The 16,690-nt window shown below is 38.8% G+C and overlaps 1 protein-coding gene across 3 annotated transcripts; it reads left to right on the top strand.

The window, feature by feature from the left end:
- The first annotated feature begins 337 nt into the window (after window positions 1–337).
- On the top strand, window positions 338–14,841 carry PTGR2 (prostaglandin reductase 2). Of its 3 annotated transcripts, none has more exons than XM_058807072.1 (10): window positions 338–400; window positions 5,324–5,392; window positions 6,567–6,685; window positions 7,713–7,904; window positions 8,825–8,995; window positions 9,983–10,192; window positions 10,598–10,719; window positions 11,945–12,032; window positions 12,750–12,789; window positions 13,959–14,840. In XM_058807072.1, the coding sequence occupies exons 2-10, from the start codon at window positions 5,356–5,358 to the stop codon at window positions 14,021–14,023; spliced, it is 1,044 nt and encodes a 347-aa protein (XP_058663055.1). In that variant the 5' UTR covers window positions 338–400; window positions 5,324–5,355; the 3' UTR covers window positions 14,024–14,840. The 3 variants fall into 3 exon arrangements, with proteins under 3 accessions (XP_058663055.1, XP_058663056.1, XP_058663054.1); XM_058807073.1 differs by lacking the exon at window positions 338–400 and adding an exon at window positions 582–781; XM_058807071.1 differs by lacking the exon at window positions 338–400 and adding an exon at window positions 1,485–1,504 and having other exon boundaries at window positions 13,959–14,841.
- The last annotated feature ends 1,849 nt before the right edge of the window (window positions 14,842–16,690 follow it).

The following is a 16,690-nucleotide window of genomic DNA, read 5'->3' as shown; positions in this document are numbered from 1 at the left end:
AAGCTATGCCAGAGAAGGTTCAGGTTGGACATTACGAAGAATTTCTTCACTGAATGGTTTATTAAGCATTAACTGGAATCTGGCTGCCTGGGGAAAGGGTGGACTTGCATTCCCTGAAGGCGTTCAATGAGCCGTATGTGGCACTTAGTGTCCTGTCTAGTAGACAGGGTGCTCAGTGAAAGGTTGGTCTCGATGCTCTTAGAGGCCTTTTCCAACCTTAATGATTCTGTGTGATTGTGCGATTCAGGGGACATCCTACCACAGCGCCTCACACCGCCGTAGCCGGGCTCGGGCCATCGCCGCTTTAAGGCTGGGCCTCCCCGGCGTTTCCCTGTTTAAGGTCGGCGCGCGTGCGCGCGGGGCTGGGCCGGGCGGTCTGGGGCGCTCGGGTCGGCTCAAGGTGAGCGGGGGCTGCGGGCGCTGAGGGGATGCAGCGGTGCCGGGCGCGAGCCGCAGTTCGGCCTGGGGGCCGGGTGCTTGGTAGAGCTCGTACTCCCCAGGAGTCGTATCCTCAGGCATTAGCACCTTCTGGCTGCGGGGCAGGTGGGAGCACAGGTGCAGAAGAGGTTGGGAGAGGCTGCTAGCATTGCCCGGTCCCTGGAACGCGAGCTGGAATCGGCCTTTACTGAGCCCTCTGATCAAAGCGCGTCCCGGGGCGGTGGAGGCGTTCCTGGGGAGAGGAGCGGAGCCCCCGCAGCCCCGGACCAGCCTGTAGGACTGAGCTCCCTGTGCTGCCTCTGGGTTCTCTCCTGGGCTGCTCTGTCTGCGGCTTCCGAATCTGGTAATGACCCGTCTGCAGGGCTCTCTCCAGGGCTCTTCCACCTCTGGCAGCGCTGCCTTCTGCCTTGGTCTTTGGGCGTACCTGACAGCCTGGGTAGTCACTAGGCTCTCTGAGGGGCTCTCACGTGGGAGCCTGCAAACTGCATTGTCGCCTTCTCAAAAAACCCATCGGGTGATGCTCCTGCCACCATGGGAGCAATCTGCATTCCTTACGTGGAATTTTGCCAAGAAGGAATAGGCCTTTTGTATATAGACCATATACAGATATGGTACTTTAAACAGTTTTCAGCAACTCTAACACAGTGCAACTACTTTGTGGGGAAAAAAAAATTTCAAGATGTGGTACCTAAAAGCTTTTAGGGTTTTTTTTTGCACCTGAATTTGAAAAAGTAAAGTTTATACAGTCCTATTGTATGTAGATATTAATGAGTATGCTTACTGGAACTTTTGATTTGTAGGTCAGTGAAATCTGATAAAAAGCTGAAAGATGTTAGGCTTCTTGGGGATATAAAAAAAAGAGATGCCTGGATCAAGATCCTAATACTATTGTCTTTCTTTCTCATCTGCTTCTTGGAGGAAAGATTGGAGCCTGCCCTCAACACTTAGACTGTGTCAGAAAATCCACATGAAGAAAATACTATGAGAGAGAGACTTCTCATCAGAAAATTCAGTGATGAAACATGTAACATTAGGAAATCTAAGTTTATTGGTTCAATTCATAAAAGTACTTAGCTTTTTATGGCATCTCCATTCATGACAGTTGGTATTGATTCTGGCTTACCATTAATTAGCATTCATCAAATGTAGGACTCCTTTGTGGAGCTGGTGGAAACTTTGATACTTAATCCATTACATTTGCTTTTCCATTTACCTCACCTTGCCAGTTACAGTTGTCTCTTCTTGTTTTTTAGCCAGTCATTCCCACCTCAGTTTGCTTGGTTGTCTCATTCATTGTTCCCACTTGCTTCAGTTCTCTCTCCTCCTTCTGTTTCGCCCTTCTCTGTTTTACTGGCCATTAAGTTGCTGTTCTTGTCATGTTCCTCTGTCCTTACTGATTCCTAGTCCCAGCTCTTCCCATCTTTTCTTCCTGCATGTTCCTCCTTCAGAGTCATTCTTGAAATTTCTTTCCTTGAGTTTCCTTTGAGGATCTTTGCTCCAGCCATTTTGACATCACAGTTTCAGAGGACTTCCAGATCTTTTTCTCTGTTTAGATGCCTGCCTTCTTCCTCCTTGTGGCCTGGGCCTGATACAGGACTACCTGTTCTTCCTTTTGCTTTTTAACTGAACTGCATCTGGCATGGGCTGTAATAACTTGGAAGCAGGTGACTTGTTTTGGCAAAGAGTATAGGCAGTCACAGAAACAAGAAGTTCTGGGAACCAAGCCCAGGGCAAACAAACTGGAGCATTTTAGCACTGAGGAATTTATTTAACTTTTTGAAAGGAGTTGTCACGTGTCTCTGAAACAGTGGGGAAAGAAAGGCAAGGGGAGAAGTAAAACTGGGCTGAAACATGCTTGAGACTCCCCTGAAGATGCTGCTGTTGTGCTGGTTAATGCTCCTGATCTGCTCATAGGGTGGATCAGGTGATTGGCTTAGCACAATGATGTTAAAACTTGGAATTTTTACTCTATTTAATTTAAAGAGTTAAACCAACTCAGATTGATTTTTTTCTGGACAAGCTAAAAAATAATAATTGTGTTGTCTTTTTAAAAAATAGTCAAAAACATCGTGCACACTGGCACTATGTGTGTGTTGAAAAGAATTGTGTATATGATACAAATCGCCTTTATTTTGCTTTTTATAGGAAATCTGTTCTCTTTTTCCAAAAGTTTTCTTCGCTGTACAGTGCTAAAAGATGGTGCCTCTACTTATTTTCTTTAGCCACCTCTGTATTGTTTTCAGTGTGAGGAAAGTTTGATTCTTACTGTGTTATGGTGTTACTGTGACCATTTGCTTGTGTAATGGTGCTGCTGACTTCCACTGTAGGTGCAGCCCTGTTTAGAAGTGAATGTCCATCTGCAGTGTTGTGTGCTGTGGCAGCTGTCACAGAATTGGAGACAATTCAGTTGCCAGTTTCACTTTTTGTCCACCCACTCGTAGTATCTGGAAGATCTTCAAATTGAATCAGTACACAGGCTCCTCAAACAAAAGCTGTGAAAACAAATTGGGAAATAAACAGTTTTTGTTCCTTCAAAATGTCAGGCATTCAGAGAAGTAGTCTAAACTTACATTGGATAATTTTTCTACTCATATCTATCTATGCTGCTCTGTATTGCTTTGTCTTCCTTTTAGTACATTAATATCTTGGAATTTTTTTTTTCTTTATATAACTGGGTTTTTCCCCCTCTGTATAATCATAGAAAGCAGATATTTCAGGAGTATGTTAGTCACAATAAAAATTATCTTCATCCTCTCTTGTTCAGATTGGGGCTTTGTGTTTGCATAATACACATATTTAGTTTTAGGCTAACAAAAATGGAGGTTTGACAGTGGACTGCTCTGTAAGGCGTGAGCTGTACAGCAATTCTGCCTGCTCTGTGCGGTTTAAAAACAGAGGCTCAAACCCTCAGCCATGGGTGTGGATGCTGTGTATCGAGGAGTGATGTGCCCAGATTTCATGTCAGATGCTGTTGGCTTATATTCACTGCATTCTTAACTCATTGTTTGTGCCCAGAGCAGTTTGATCGGTGGTTATAAACTTCAGCTGAGTTGCAAATGTGTGCAAATCATTTACTAGAGTGGGCTTGTCCTTTTAAACTGCGCTGGGCACATCTGACAGTTTATAAATGCTTCTTGTATTAGCAGAAATTCTCAGATGCTAAATCAGTTGCTCTGGGAATAATAGTTGTGCTACTTGAATGTAATTTTTTTGGGCAGATGTTATCAGGAAGAATTTGGAGTTTTGTTCTGAAAAATATTCTGTAAAATAAATACAGAGATGGGCCCATGATCACACAGGAAGCCTATAGCTGAACCTACTAAACTTTCTCTTAATCCATCCTTCCTGTTAGAGTTTTACATTATTCATGTTCTAGAGATTATATCAGCTGTGTGGGTATAAAGATGGATTTCTCTTTCACTTTTCAGTTGTTAAGTCCTTAATTTTCAATGCTCATTTTTGTCTATAAACAGTAAGTAGTAATTTCATCAAAGTGTGGAGGTTTTTCCTTTTGTTGTAGACTATTGTTTTACCCTGTTTTGTCCAAAGAACTCTGCAGGTCGCTTGTTTTTCAACATTTTGTGATGCTGTAAAGACACATTTGAGATTCATTCCTTGTAGCATCCTTAGGTGTTGAAATACTGGAAAGAAGTTCACTTTTTAGTAACTTTTCTCAAATAAGTAGCTTTTCAAGTGCAAACACAATAAAAGCTTGATCTGTTTCTTTAACAAGATACTTGTGTTTTGAGTCAGCTGTGTGTTTTAGATGGGAGGGATGGCCAGGGATATGCACCTTTTCTCCTAATAACTTTTTAGTTGTTTTGTAGCATTCCAGACTGTAGTTTTTGATGGTTTGTGAGTGCTGTTATGTAAGCACTGTAGCAGTACAGACAGAAGGTTCTGTATTTTGCAGTGTTCAGAGAACAAGGATGTCGGATAAGTGGTGATGATGTACTCTTTCTGGGCTCATCTTTTAGATTTACTCCAATTTGCTGTTCTTGTCAGCAAAATAAACATTATGACAAAGATGTTAGCTATCATGTTTCATTCTTTAATGTCCTTTGTTCGTATGGAGGTTGGTTATTTATGGCTCTTGGCTGAAAATAGTAGTCACATTTTTATTTTGTATTAGATCTGAAAGCATGTGAGATCATGTTTTTTCTCCTGTTAAATCAGGGTAATTTCCTCTTAACAACTTTGGGTCTTACAGGTGCAAAATCACAGATTTGCAATCCTCTTTTAAAACTGTTGAAATTCAGGGACAAATCTTTCTGTAGAACAGATTGAGTGATGATCTCATTCTTTCTCATCTTGGAGCACTGCTAATAGAAAGAATTGCCTTTTCTTACAAAACATCTTACACAACAATATCTTTTTATCATGTACCTGCAGACTGCTATTCTGCTGTGCCTGTCTGCCTTTTATTGAGTGGCACCTGACTTTGTGTGCAAAGGTGCCTCTGTGTCTGATAGGTGGGAACAGAGTGCTGTTCTCAGTCAGCACAGGAAAGCTAATCAGACACCTCTCCTTCTGCCTGGTAGGGGCTGGTGATGGTCCTACAAGGAACATGGTGCATTACAGTTTTCCTTCTTTCCAATAGTTGCTACTGTGACATTGTATAAATCAGAGCTTTAATAAGATAAACAGGGAAACTCCTTATTCACATGTTTGTTTATGTTATGATTGAGGTTGGTTTATATGATTCTTTATATGATATATGATTTATATGAGGTTGGTTTATATGATTCTTCCTTGGGCATTGATCCTGAAGTTGGGGAGGTCTGTATTTCATCCCCAGTTTCCAAATTACTGAGTACTTGGCCTCATGTTCTTTTTTTTTTAAAAATATATATTTCAAGCCTTCAAACAACATTTTCTTTTGTAGAAATCCAGTGTGAAATTGCTGCAAAAGCAGAGATGATTATACAAAGAGTAGTGCTGAATTCACGGCCTGGTATGTATTTCTCTCCACTACAAAAGCAATGTGTTTGTTCTGATTGCCTAATGCTCCAGAATGGTGAGGGTAGAAACAGACACTAATTTGAGATATTGACATTTATATATCTTAATATTGTATGCAGCAAAAAAGTTTATTTAAAGGGCATTTATTTATATATAAATGCATTGATTTCCATTAATATAAATACATATATTTGTAATAAATTTGCATTTATTAATAAATGTAAATTGTGTTAGTATAGATACATTTCTACTGAAAATGTAACATATATTCAAACAGCATTTGTTTAGTCTGTAGATTTCTAAACTGTTGTATGAGAAAAAAAGGGTTAACATGTAATATATGAGGAAACTCTTAAGTGTGGAGGCTGAAAGTGAAGAAAGATTAGGGCACATGACTTTTTAGTTCTCACATTTATTCTTTTTGCATTGTAAGAGGTGTCTAAAATATTTGGTTACCATTAATTTTTGTTTCCTTGTAGTAAATATTGAATCTTTTGCTCCTCTCATGTTTCAAAGGGTTTGGTGTTTAAGTTTACACTGTTGAGGTTTTGTTTACTCTCTTGTTTACACATTTGCCTTGTTGTGGATCAGCACAGTATTTTGAGTAGTGAGTTCATAAATCTGGTGTAGAAGACATTAAGTTTTGGAGAGAGTATTGTATGCTGCTTAATGCTAAAATAGTTTTAAGTATTAAGAACTATTGTGTGACCTGCAATTAAGTCTTTCAAAGGGTGCAGCAGGAGCCTGCTCTAGCTGTGCAGTCACTCTGACCTAAAATAGGCAAGGCTGTCTGGCTGTCTCAGCACTGGTGGTTCCAGTTGGCTGATTGACCTGCTGCATGTGGTACCAACCTGAAGATAAAGCCTCCAGTTCTGGGGTCCTTGCCACAATTTTATGGATGTTTCTGGGAAGCTTTAGTGTAAGGAAGTCTCTATGAAGGGATGCCCTTGCAGAATGTGCATGTGTAGTGGCTTCTGTATTCCCTCAGTCTCACTTGAGTCGGAAGAGGCAGAAGGGTGAGAGTAGTTGGTTCTAGTTTTACACCTGAGTAAATATTCCACCTAATTTATCCTAAAAAGGGCTACCTTAAAAAAAGGCCTTCCTCTGTTGGTTAAGGAAAGTTCTACATTGATTGATTTATTTGTTAAATTCTAATATAACTGTAGGTAAGAATGGAGTGCCAGTGGCTGAAAACTTCCGACTGGAGCAAAGTACAATAGCAGACACAGTCCAAGCGGGACAAGTGCGTGTTAAAACTCTCTATCTCTCAGTGGACCCCTACATGGTAGGTGATGGACTCAGAGCTAAGCCAGAATTGTTCTTTTAAGTACCTTCAACTCTTTACCTGTCATGAGGTTTAACACCAAAGTTACCAATTACAGAACAAATATGTATCTAGTGTAACATAGTAATTGTATTCATTCTGACGGAGTTATATCGGGAAGGAATTTGGCATTAATATGTTTGGGATATGTATATATAGGAATATGACTTCATTGGACCAGGAAGAGACTGTAAGCCATTACAGATTTGTTTGGATCATTTTTTTCTGAACTTAGCCTTTTTTGTATTCTTTTTTTCCAGTCATGCAAAATTACAGAAATCATGTGGTTGAGAGAATTGTGGGTTGAAATGGAAGTGAAGGTAGAGGAAGAACCAGACAGATACAGTCTGTAAAATTCTGCTATACAGAGAATTCTGATGATTTATTCCCTCCATAGATGGTAATAGTAGAAGAAAAAAAACCAGTCTAGATTTCAAGAAAGTACATTTAGGTTGAGAATTAAGAAAAAGTTTAAGAATCTTGAAATACTGGCTGTAGCTACATGGGAAACTGGAAAGAAAATGTGTCCCATTTCAAGATGTTTCATTAAACAGATCTCTGTCAGGGGTGGTCTACATATACTTGACTGCTCTTCAGTGCGCAGGTGTAGACTAAATGACTTGTGGGCATTCTTTTTCAGTCCTGCATTTCTAGGATTCCTTCAGTTGAGGAATGGCATTTGTAGGGTTCTCATCAGACCCAAGCCAGTCATTGTCAGTTGTGCTAGTGCTTTTGAGCCACCATCTGTAGAATGTGTTGGCTTTGGTAACACTGATGGAGATCAGGATGGTCCATCCTCCTTTTGTACTGAGCAAACAAGGGGAAAGAGGGATCTAAGAAAAGATTATGAATACTTGGGGCTTATTGAGAGATTTTTGAGTAGCCCTTTGTGTTTGAAGTTCAGAACCCATCTTTGTCCCCCACCCAGCTTGAACTGGTAAACCAGCTATGTTCCACCAGAGCCTTTCATTAGAGCCTTGTCTTTCAGCGCTGCCGAATGAATGAGGACACGGGCTCAGATTACCTGCGGCCCTGGCAGCTGTCTGAAGTTGCTGACGGTGGGGGCATCGGGGTGGTGGAGGAGAGCCGGCACCATAACCTTGCTAAAGGAGACTTTGTAACCTCCTTCACTTGGCCCTGGCAGACAGCAGCAATTCTTGATGGAGACTCGCTGCAAAAGGTAATAGAAATGCAAAGCCCAGGTGGTCTGTGACTGTTTTTTTCCTAAATCCTTTTTTCCCCCCCCAAACTTCTATTTTTTCCCCCTAAATAGCTGCTAATGACGCTATTTTTTTTTGTGCAAAAGAAACATACTTATTGAAGCAATCAGTTCTCAAAAGGCTGATCAACTCATAGGTGCCAAGATTTATGTATTTTTTTTAATAACAATTTTGCCGGTTAATATATTAACCTTAATATATTAAGGCCAGTATTATTTTAATTGTTATTTAAAAAAAAATCCCTGAAGCTACTCCAATAAATAATTCTCTTAATTATTTTAATTCTAATAGAACTTCTTCATGAGAGTGTAACTGTAACACATGAAAGACTTTAGGTATATTTAATCTATTTTTCTAACTTATGTTAGTAAAAGCTTTTACCTCAGGTTTTACATTCACATAAGAAAGGGTATTTAGTATTAATTTGGAAGTGGAGAGGTTTCAGTGCGTTAGGGATATTGTGTTGATTGTTCTCTCATCACAGAAAATTACTGTAGTTTGAGAATTTATACTTTCCAATAAACTCCTTCCTTTAGGACCCTCTGTTACTGATCTGCAAACACCATATTTGATTAAATGGTGCATTTTTTCCTTTTAGGCTAGCATGGAGATAGTTCACCATTGTTGGAAACTTCATATCTCCCAACTGTTTTTTAACACTTCCATAATTTAAGTTTTTGTGAGTTACTTTGCTGAAAAACTTTTTCTAAAACCACAGAGACATAACATTTTTGTACAGACTTGTTTAGAGATAGCTCATCCCTACCAGTTTTACCTTGCCTGGTAAATATCCTGAATTAGTTTTCTACCCTCAGGCAATCTTAAGAGCCGAACCTCACCTTAGAAACAAATGACCTCCTACCTACTTTCTGTTCCCTAGCTGGAGCCACAGCTTGTAAATGGACGCCTTTCCTACTTCCTGGGTGCCGCTGGCATCACGGGACTGACGGCCCTGTTGGGAATCAGGGAGAAGGGACATGTGGCCGCGGGTGCAAATCAGACCATGGTGGTGAGCGGGGCGGCCGGTGCCTGCGGCTCTTTGGCCGGCCAGGTAGGTGCAGCTTAGGGCATGCAAACATACTCTGTTAGCAAGTTTGCTCTTCTGAAACATGCTGCTTATTAAATATACGGATAAAATCTTTGTAAACGTGAGCAGATATCATCCTGTGGGACCGGCCAGTTTCACAGATTTGGCACACGCTCTCAGTGTGAAAGACTTGACATGTGAAAATCAAGTTTCATGAAATAGGGAGAGGAGAACAAAGATGGTGGTGATTACTTGTTGCTAGCACAAGTAAACTAGATGGTGTATATATACATGTATTTATTATACATTTATATGGTAGCCTGCCATCCCAACACTATTGACTGGGGACTTCCATTTTTTTTCTCTATTAGAAAATAGTAATGTGGTAAAGCCTTTGTGCTGTGTTCCATGACATCCTTTGTGTTTTGAGATTTACAGTCCTTTTATCCTCCTCTGCTTTGCAGAACCTGTTTGTGGTGTGTATGTGCTTATCTACAAATATCTCTCTCTCTCTCTATATATATATATATATACAAACAAAATTGATATTAAGCAAACTTTAGACCTACTAATAAAGAGAAGCTATGAAGAAACAATGCATGAGCAAATCTATGAAGGTTGTATTTAAATCAATTATTGTCTAATTTTTTTTCCTTTTATTAGTTATGTTATGGTACTCGGCAGATGGTCATTTTCTACTATATTTGGTTCTCCAGTACTGGCAGTCATTGTTGATTCCACAAACATAGTCTGCACTCAGTGGGTTTGAAAAGATGGTAAATTTTGATTGTGCCCTGTGTGTAGTTGTGAGGAGGGAGTGACAAGAAGTGGTTGTGTCACATGAGATGGGAGTGTTTGCTGCCAGGGGTTTAGTGGGATGGGAATAACTGTAACACCCCTTAGGACCCCCTTTCTTCCACTGGTACTTTTATGCAGATGGATGATCTAATTTGTGTTTGGGGTTTTTGGTTGGTTTGTTTGGTTTAGTTTTTTTTAACTGTGTGCCTGCAGATTGGCCGTCTGGAGGGCTGCTCTAGAGTCGTGGGGATTGCTGGCACAGATGAAAAGTGCTCCATTTTGGTCCAAGAAATGGGGTTTGATGCTGCTATCAATTACAAGAAGGGGGATGTGGCAAAACAGCTACGTGAACTCTGCCCAGGTGGTGTGGATGTTTACTTTGACAATGTTGGTGGTGACATCAGTGATACAGTTATAAGTCAGGTGATTATTCCAGCTGTCAGGTTTATTCTAGTTATTCTCCAATGTCTGCATGCTCAGCTTTCAATTAACTCATACTGGAGTCCAGCCTGTAATACAGCACAGCTTTCCACTTCAGTAATCGACTTCAGGTGCTGATTCTGGGGGCCCACAGCAAGATAATAATTTCCTATATTCCTTCTATTTTGTGCCTTTTTAAATTACACTAGCCTGAATAGCAGTTATTTACCCACTATTACCTTGCATTTTTACCTATTTTAATGTTGTCATAGATTCTATGGGACTGCATGCAACTCTTACAGGAAATGTGGCTAATGAAAATTTTGCAATAACATCTATTGCATCTGAAAAATTTAGTTTCTGAGACTGAGGAATGCCATTTTTCTCACTTTATGCTGTCCTAAACAGATGAATCAGAACAGTCATATCATCCTGTGTGGACAGATTTCTCAGTATAACAAAGACGTGCCTTATCCCCCTCCACTGCCTCCTGACACAGAAAAAATACAGAAAGAAAAGAACATCACAAGGTACAGTTCTCCTCCAGAACTTGTGACCAGGTTCCAGGTAGATTGTTCATATGGTGTTTGGACAGTAGTCTGTAATCTGCAGTAGCTACTTGTAATTGGAACAGAATGTTGCCATGCCTAAAAGGGAAAATATAATCATGGTATCATTAGATCTTTTCTCTTACATTTGTCTTTATCAGCATAAAAAATGGGAAAGGATGTTTTTATATAGAATCATATAATATATGATATAATTTGTTACATTTTGTTTGAGGTTGCTTGATTCAGTCCTTTAATCCCTGACAATTCTTTAGGACAAGGGAAGGTGTTGCCATAGTTCTGTTCTCAGAAGTTTTGCAAAGTGCCTTCTCTCAAAATGTTGTAGTTCAGGCATAAGGATGCAGCTGATGCAGTGATTTTACTGAAGTTACATTTTTAGTATTTGGGGGTTTATTAGATAATGGAACTGTAGGTGTGACAGATATATATGGGTAGAACATTTTTATTATGTTCTGACTCTGGGAATTGCTGAATTTCCTCTTAGGGTTCAGATGGAGCTAAGGCAGAGATTAGGAGGAGAGTCTTGGATTTTTTCAGTCATTGCATTGCAGGACATTTGGGAGACTTGATTTCTGTGCAAATCAATTAATCTCTCCTAATTAAAATCTTTCCTTGTCCCTGTTACAGTTGTCTGCCCTTGTAAAACAATGGATAAAATTAGTAAAATACACCATGTGTAGTAGAATGCAGTGGAAAATTTAGTCAATAGGTCCCTACAAGTAATTATCATTTTTGATGATAATTTCCATTTCTCAATTGCTATGGAAAGCCATGACAGCAGGATATGCAAAATTGTGGGGAACCTGAAAGTTAAGTTAGTCTCACCATCTGGTTGCAGGTTCACTAATTATTCTCCCTACCACTGAAAAAAAAGAAAAAGAAAATGTAAAAAATAATAGTAATTTGCTCACATTTTATGGATATTTACTTATTCTGGTGATACTACTTTACTACTTGATTTTTATTACTCTTCTATCTGATACTTGAAGAAATCTTGGTAAGACTGATGTTACTGTCAAGCTCCCACTGCAGGAAGTTGTCACAACAAACTAGCAAGGCCCTGAGCTACATTGCTTTATAATTTGTGCTCGTAACCCTTCAGTTTCATCAAGGCTGTTTTCTGAAAAGATTTTCAAGGACATTGATCAAAGCTTCTTAAACTAAAGCTCATTCTTTTCTTTCACAGGGAAAGATTCTTGGTGTTGAACTACATGGACAAACAAGAAGCTAGTGTATTACAACTCTGCCAGTGGATCCAAGAGGGTAAACTGAAGGTGAGAACTTCTAGGTTTAGTCTATGGCCTTTGATACTATCTCCTACTACAAGAGGACTAATTTCTTTGTCTCTGGCTCTCTTACTGTGCCTCAGGATTGAACAGACCTTTAAAAAATGTGTAAGTATAATTGAAAGCTTATTAGGTAGCACTGTTTTTTAAAAGGTACTTGCTGAGAATGGTCTGACTGTAGTATGACTGACTTCTCTGATTACATGCTGCTTGTGTCTGTGTTCTTTATTTCAGCATAGGGTGGAAGTGCTTTTTTACTTAAAGATTCAGACTTCCAAAAGTATTTTTAAAAAGTACTTTCAAATACCTGCTAAATTAAGTGTCCTGAAAGCTTTTGAGGATCTTGTTGGAAATTTTACTTCAAGCTTTATAATCACCATTTATTACTTTGTAATGAGCATATGCTTAACTGTGCCTTCCGTGTGAGGTCTGTCTGAATTAGTTTTTGGTTCTTCAAGTGATCAGTAATTTTCCAGGAAAAATAGCAAGACACTAAATTTTGGTAGGGGCAGGGATCTGATTGAAGAATTAACCCACCTGCAAATTTATCAGAAAATATTCACGGCTCTCTTGATGAAAGAATCTGGTCCAAACAAAGCCCTGTCCACTGTAGCGAGAGAAGTCTTTAGATTTGGGTGGTTTCTATGGCAGTTTCTTGGCATGTTTCTAAGAAATGTGAAATGCTCCTCTTGTTTGCATTGACAGGTCAGAGAGACTGTGGTAGAAGGCTTAGCAAGCATGGGTGGTAAGATATTTACATCATTTTTGAAGAATAATGACCTGATTATATACCATGACAGAGGTTAACTTTGTTCCATTTGTCAGTTTAGATTTTTGTATTTTATCAAAAACATTATTTTTGTTACAATAATTTTTCACTTACTATTAAAATGTTCTGTAAGAGAATTATTGTATATTTAAAAATAATTTAATATAAATTTAGATTTTATTGTTGTTGTTGTTTTAGTACTGAGGAGAATTTATTCTTAGACTGCTATCTTAGCAGCTGGTGATAATCATCCTAATCTTAGAGGTTTAAAGTGCTGCCCCTTTCTTTGAACTTGTGTATAAGGAAATGTTTTTTTAAATCCTTGAATTTATACTTTAAAAACACAATATCTAACAAGTTATTATATTTGCTAACAAAGAAAAATTAAAAGTATACAGAAGAAAGGGCAAAGCATCTTACTAAAGAAAGTAAAAATTAATTTCTTTTAATAGAACAAAATGTTCTGTAGTTTGTTCAAAGTATCTGTAACAAAGGAAATACAAAAGTGAAGGGAATCTGGTAATATGAACCATGTGATGTGTATTAAAAATGTGTCCCCTTCAAGGAAGAGGGAAGAGTGTGATTAGTCCCTTTAGCCATTAGTCCCACAAGATTGAAAACTAGTAGAATTAAATAATAACTAAATCTCCTAGATTTCAATTTATTCTAGTCATTGCTAATTCCTCCTTACTGGTATACATATGTATTTTGAAGTAACTTAGTATGATATATGACTGATATATTTGACCTTCATACTTTGTTTACTCAGAGATTCTTTTGTACCAGCTTCTCCCACTACTGTACAATATTTATAAACATTTTCTTTCGTATATGTTTGTGACCTACAGCATTTGTGAGCTGTCCAATCATGTCTTATGTAGCATCAAACTGTTGCTTACAAATAATTCTTTTTAAATTGTTACACAAAGCTGCCCTTAGCAGTTTATTACAGGCTAGCTTTTTTTGTTTCATCTCCTTCATAATTTAACACATAATTAAGGATAAATATGATTCGGTCCTAAGTGGTATGTCACCTTTTTTGGGAGCTGCTTAATACATTTGCTTCTACCATTTTTGGTTTCTTTTTTGAAAGCTACTTGGCTTGTTTTGCTTGGTATAAACTTACTTCATTATTTCTCTTGAAGCTGCTTTCCAGTCCATGATGAACGGAGGCAATATTGGAAAACAGATCGTCTCAATTTCGAAGTAAAAGTCATTGGTTGGAGAAAAATAATTGCATTCGGTCTCTAACAGTGGGCAAGTTTTTACTTACTAATTTCCATTTCTTAAATAAACCATTAAGTTGTTCTCTATGTACTGAAAGCGAGATTTTGGGATGCTAATAAATTAAATTGAACTGGAAACAGCAATGCAATAATTGATACTCAAATTGAGTAATAAGTTCTTGACATGATTTTGACAGTTGCAACCTACAGTTGCAAATATTTAATGGGTGTGGTTTAAAAGAACATTCTGTGTTGTCCCAAGCATAGGCTTATCACCTGGTTGGTGTGTGACAGCACTTGACACACCAAGGTGAGGAATTCCTATTTCTTTATTGTATTCTGTACAAACTAGAAAATTGGGGAGCAACTCACAAAAGTCTGGCTCATCACCTGTGGAGAGCTTTGTGGACAGTTGGTTAGGTGAGAAAGGTCACGTCGACATAATGCCACTGGTTAAGCTTGAAGGGGACAAGTATAGGAGTCAGTAGTCAGTGTCCAATAACAGGCAAGGACATTGTGCCCTTGGTGCAACAGCAGGATAGGGGAGAACATCTTTGGCAGAAATATGAAGAAAAGTTTCAATAAAATATCCACAAGAATGCAGAAGTAGGCGTAGTTGGCTGATAAGTACCTCGCCTTTGCAATATGTATGAGCCTCATTAACAGTGACACAAAGATGTGTACCTATCAATAAAGTTTGAGATTTGCTGATCACTCATATTGCATGCCGCATTTCTCCCGCCGATCCCAACAACCACCATCAAAACTTTACACCATTTGCACATTTTAGCAAACAAAGCCATCAGCATTCATTGGTTACAATTGATATAGCTTTTTCATTAATTAGTACTCAGACCCTTATTTGCCAGTTCTATCTCTTGCTTCTCATGCTAATTATTCCACATGTGCACTTCTTCTCCCCATTTCATTTGGCAGTCTGTTTTAACTTGGTGGAGAGGGGTTGGTGGTTTCTATCCCCTGCCAGGACTACCTTTCCCCCAGTTACTGCTCAGTCCTGCTGATTTCACTCCAAGGGCTCTTATCCAGACAGCCCAGTTATTTTGGGATTGTGTTCCCTTTTCCTTAAAACAAAGGATTAGCCATGCCTACAAGTTTCACCTTACAATTGCTTAATCATAACTGCCTAGCTATAGGTACTGATTAACAACAAAAAACCTGCAAATTTTGATTCAAATCTTGAGGAAGTAAATATCACAATATTTGCTGAAGAGCTACTTGAGAGTGAGTTCATCTCTGGCACCATGAGTTGACATACCTTTCATGAGTAATTGTCCTCTAGATGGTTATTTTTTACAACTGGAAGAAAATATGATAAAATTATAATATTCCCAGCAGTATTAATTTTATAGGAATTGCTTAGTAATCCACATAAGTCAGCAGTCTGTTAAGGGCTGTGATGTGAGGGGTGATTCAGAGTGAGATCATGCTGAGATACTGATTCCTTACCATAATAAGGGTAGCTTGATTGCAGTAGCATTCTGGTAGTTGGGTAAGCTGGGGGGGGCAGTACAGGCTCTAGCAACATCAGTCAAAATGGCTTTAAGACAGAGAGATAGGGACAGTGAAAGTAAACCTCACCCGGATAACCCCAGTGTTTACTATTCTCATAGAAGTATTCCTTTACGTGTGAATCCTGGTTCATGTCACATCTTAAGAATAAAAAGCCAAAAGGAGAAGATTCTTTAAATTAAGTGCCATCAGTTATAGAAACTACGATTTTTTTCATCTTGTCCTAATTTCTTAATATTTGTAATAGTGTAGTTCTTCAGCTATTATATATTTTGAGAGGTGACACTGTGAGAGGTGTCATTTAACAAAGGGTGACAAATAACTGGTAAGAAAAATCTAGTATGCTTTGGAGGTTGCTTCTCATGGTAATTAGTCTACATGCCCAGTCTTTCACTTCTTTTGGGTTGGTGGGTTTCTTGACTCGGTGGTTGTGATCTGCCTGTGTCAGAATTACCTTTATCCAGTCAGAGCCAATTTCAGCACAGTTGCTGAGTTCTTTATTAGTTTCTTCCTTATCATGGGAGTTCTTCCAGATGTCCTTATGGCCTATAAACTGTGCATTCTTTGTGTCCTTTGTCAGTACTACATTCTTCCCAAGCTTTGCTAACCTCCCACTAGGCCTGAGGTCAAGCACATCAAGCCCTAAACTTTAAGGAGGCCAACAAGTACTTTGTATTTAACACCTGGGCATCACTTACAACTTGCTTGTTAGCTCTTACCTGCTTTGTGGGTTGTATCTTCTTTCTTGTTAATTAGGCTTGAAAAGATATAAATATCAAATAACATCCTTTCTTAAGCGAATTTTTACATAATTCACATTTTACAACAATAAGGCAAGACCTGTTACTCTCTGGGCAAATGGTAATTATTTCTGTCTCTTGAGATGTCAGCATCATAATCAGTCTCTTCCCTTTTATCTCATTGTCTTAGTTTCCCTTTATTGCATTCCGTGTTTTTTATGTCAAGCTGTTCTCCTTTTCCCAAAAGCACACTCATACATCTGTTTCTTATCTCCATCAACACAGCTGGTGGTGTTCCTCAAACAGGATTCAGTACCTGCAGTGTAAAGCCAGTATCTGGCCCAGAGCCAAGATACTTGGTTTATTTCATGTTTGGGTGCT

Source organism: Ammospiza caudacuta, chromosome 6, assembly GCF_027887145.1.
Source record: "Ammospiza caudacuta isolate bAmmCau1 chromosome 6, bAmmCau1.pri, whole genome shotgun sequence".
Taxonomy (NCBI): Eukaryota; Metazoa; Chordata; class Aves; order Passeriformes; family Passerellidae; genus Ammospiza; species Ammospiza caudacuta.
The sequence above is the reverse complement of the archived record's forward strand: the minus strand, read 5'-3'. Positions and strand labels throughout refer to the sequence as shown.

Excerpts from the sequence above, each read along its gene's own strand:
- PTGR2 (XM_058807071.1), top strand. The coding sequence starts at position 5,356 with ATGATTATACAAAGAGTAGTGCTGAATTCACGGCCTG. Across the intron at positions 8,996-9,982 it reads GCGGCTCTTTGGCCGGCCAG|ATTGGCCGTCTGGAGGGCTG; the intron begins GTAGGTGCAGCT and ends GTGTGCCTGCAG. Across the intron at positions 12,033-12,749 it reads TCCAAGAGGGTAAACTGAAG|GTCAGAGAGACTGTGGTAGA; the intron begins GTGAGAACTTCT and ends TTGCATTGACAG.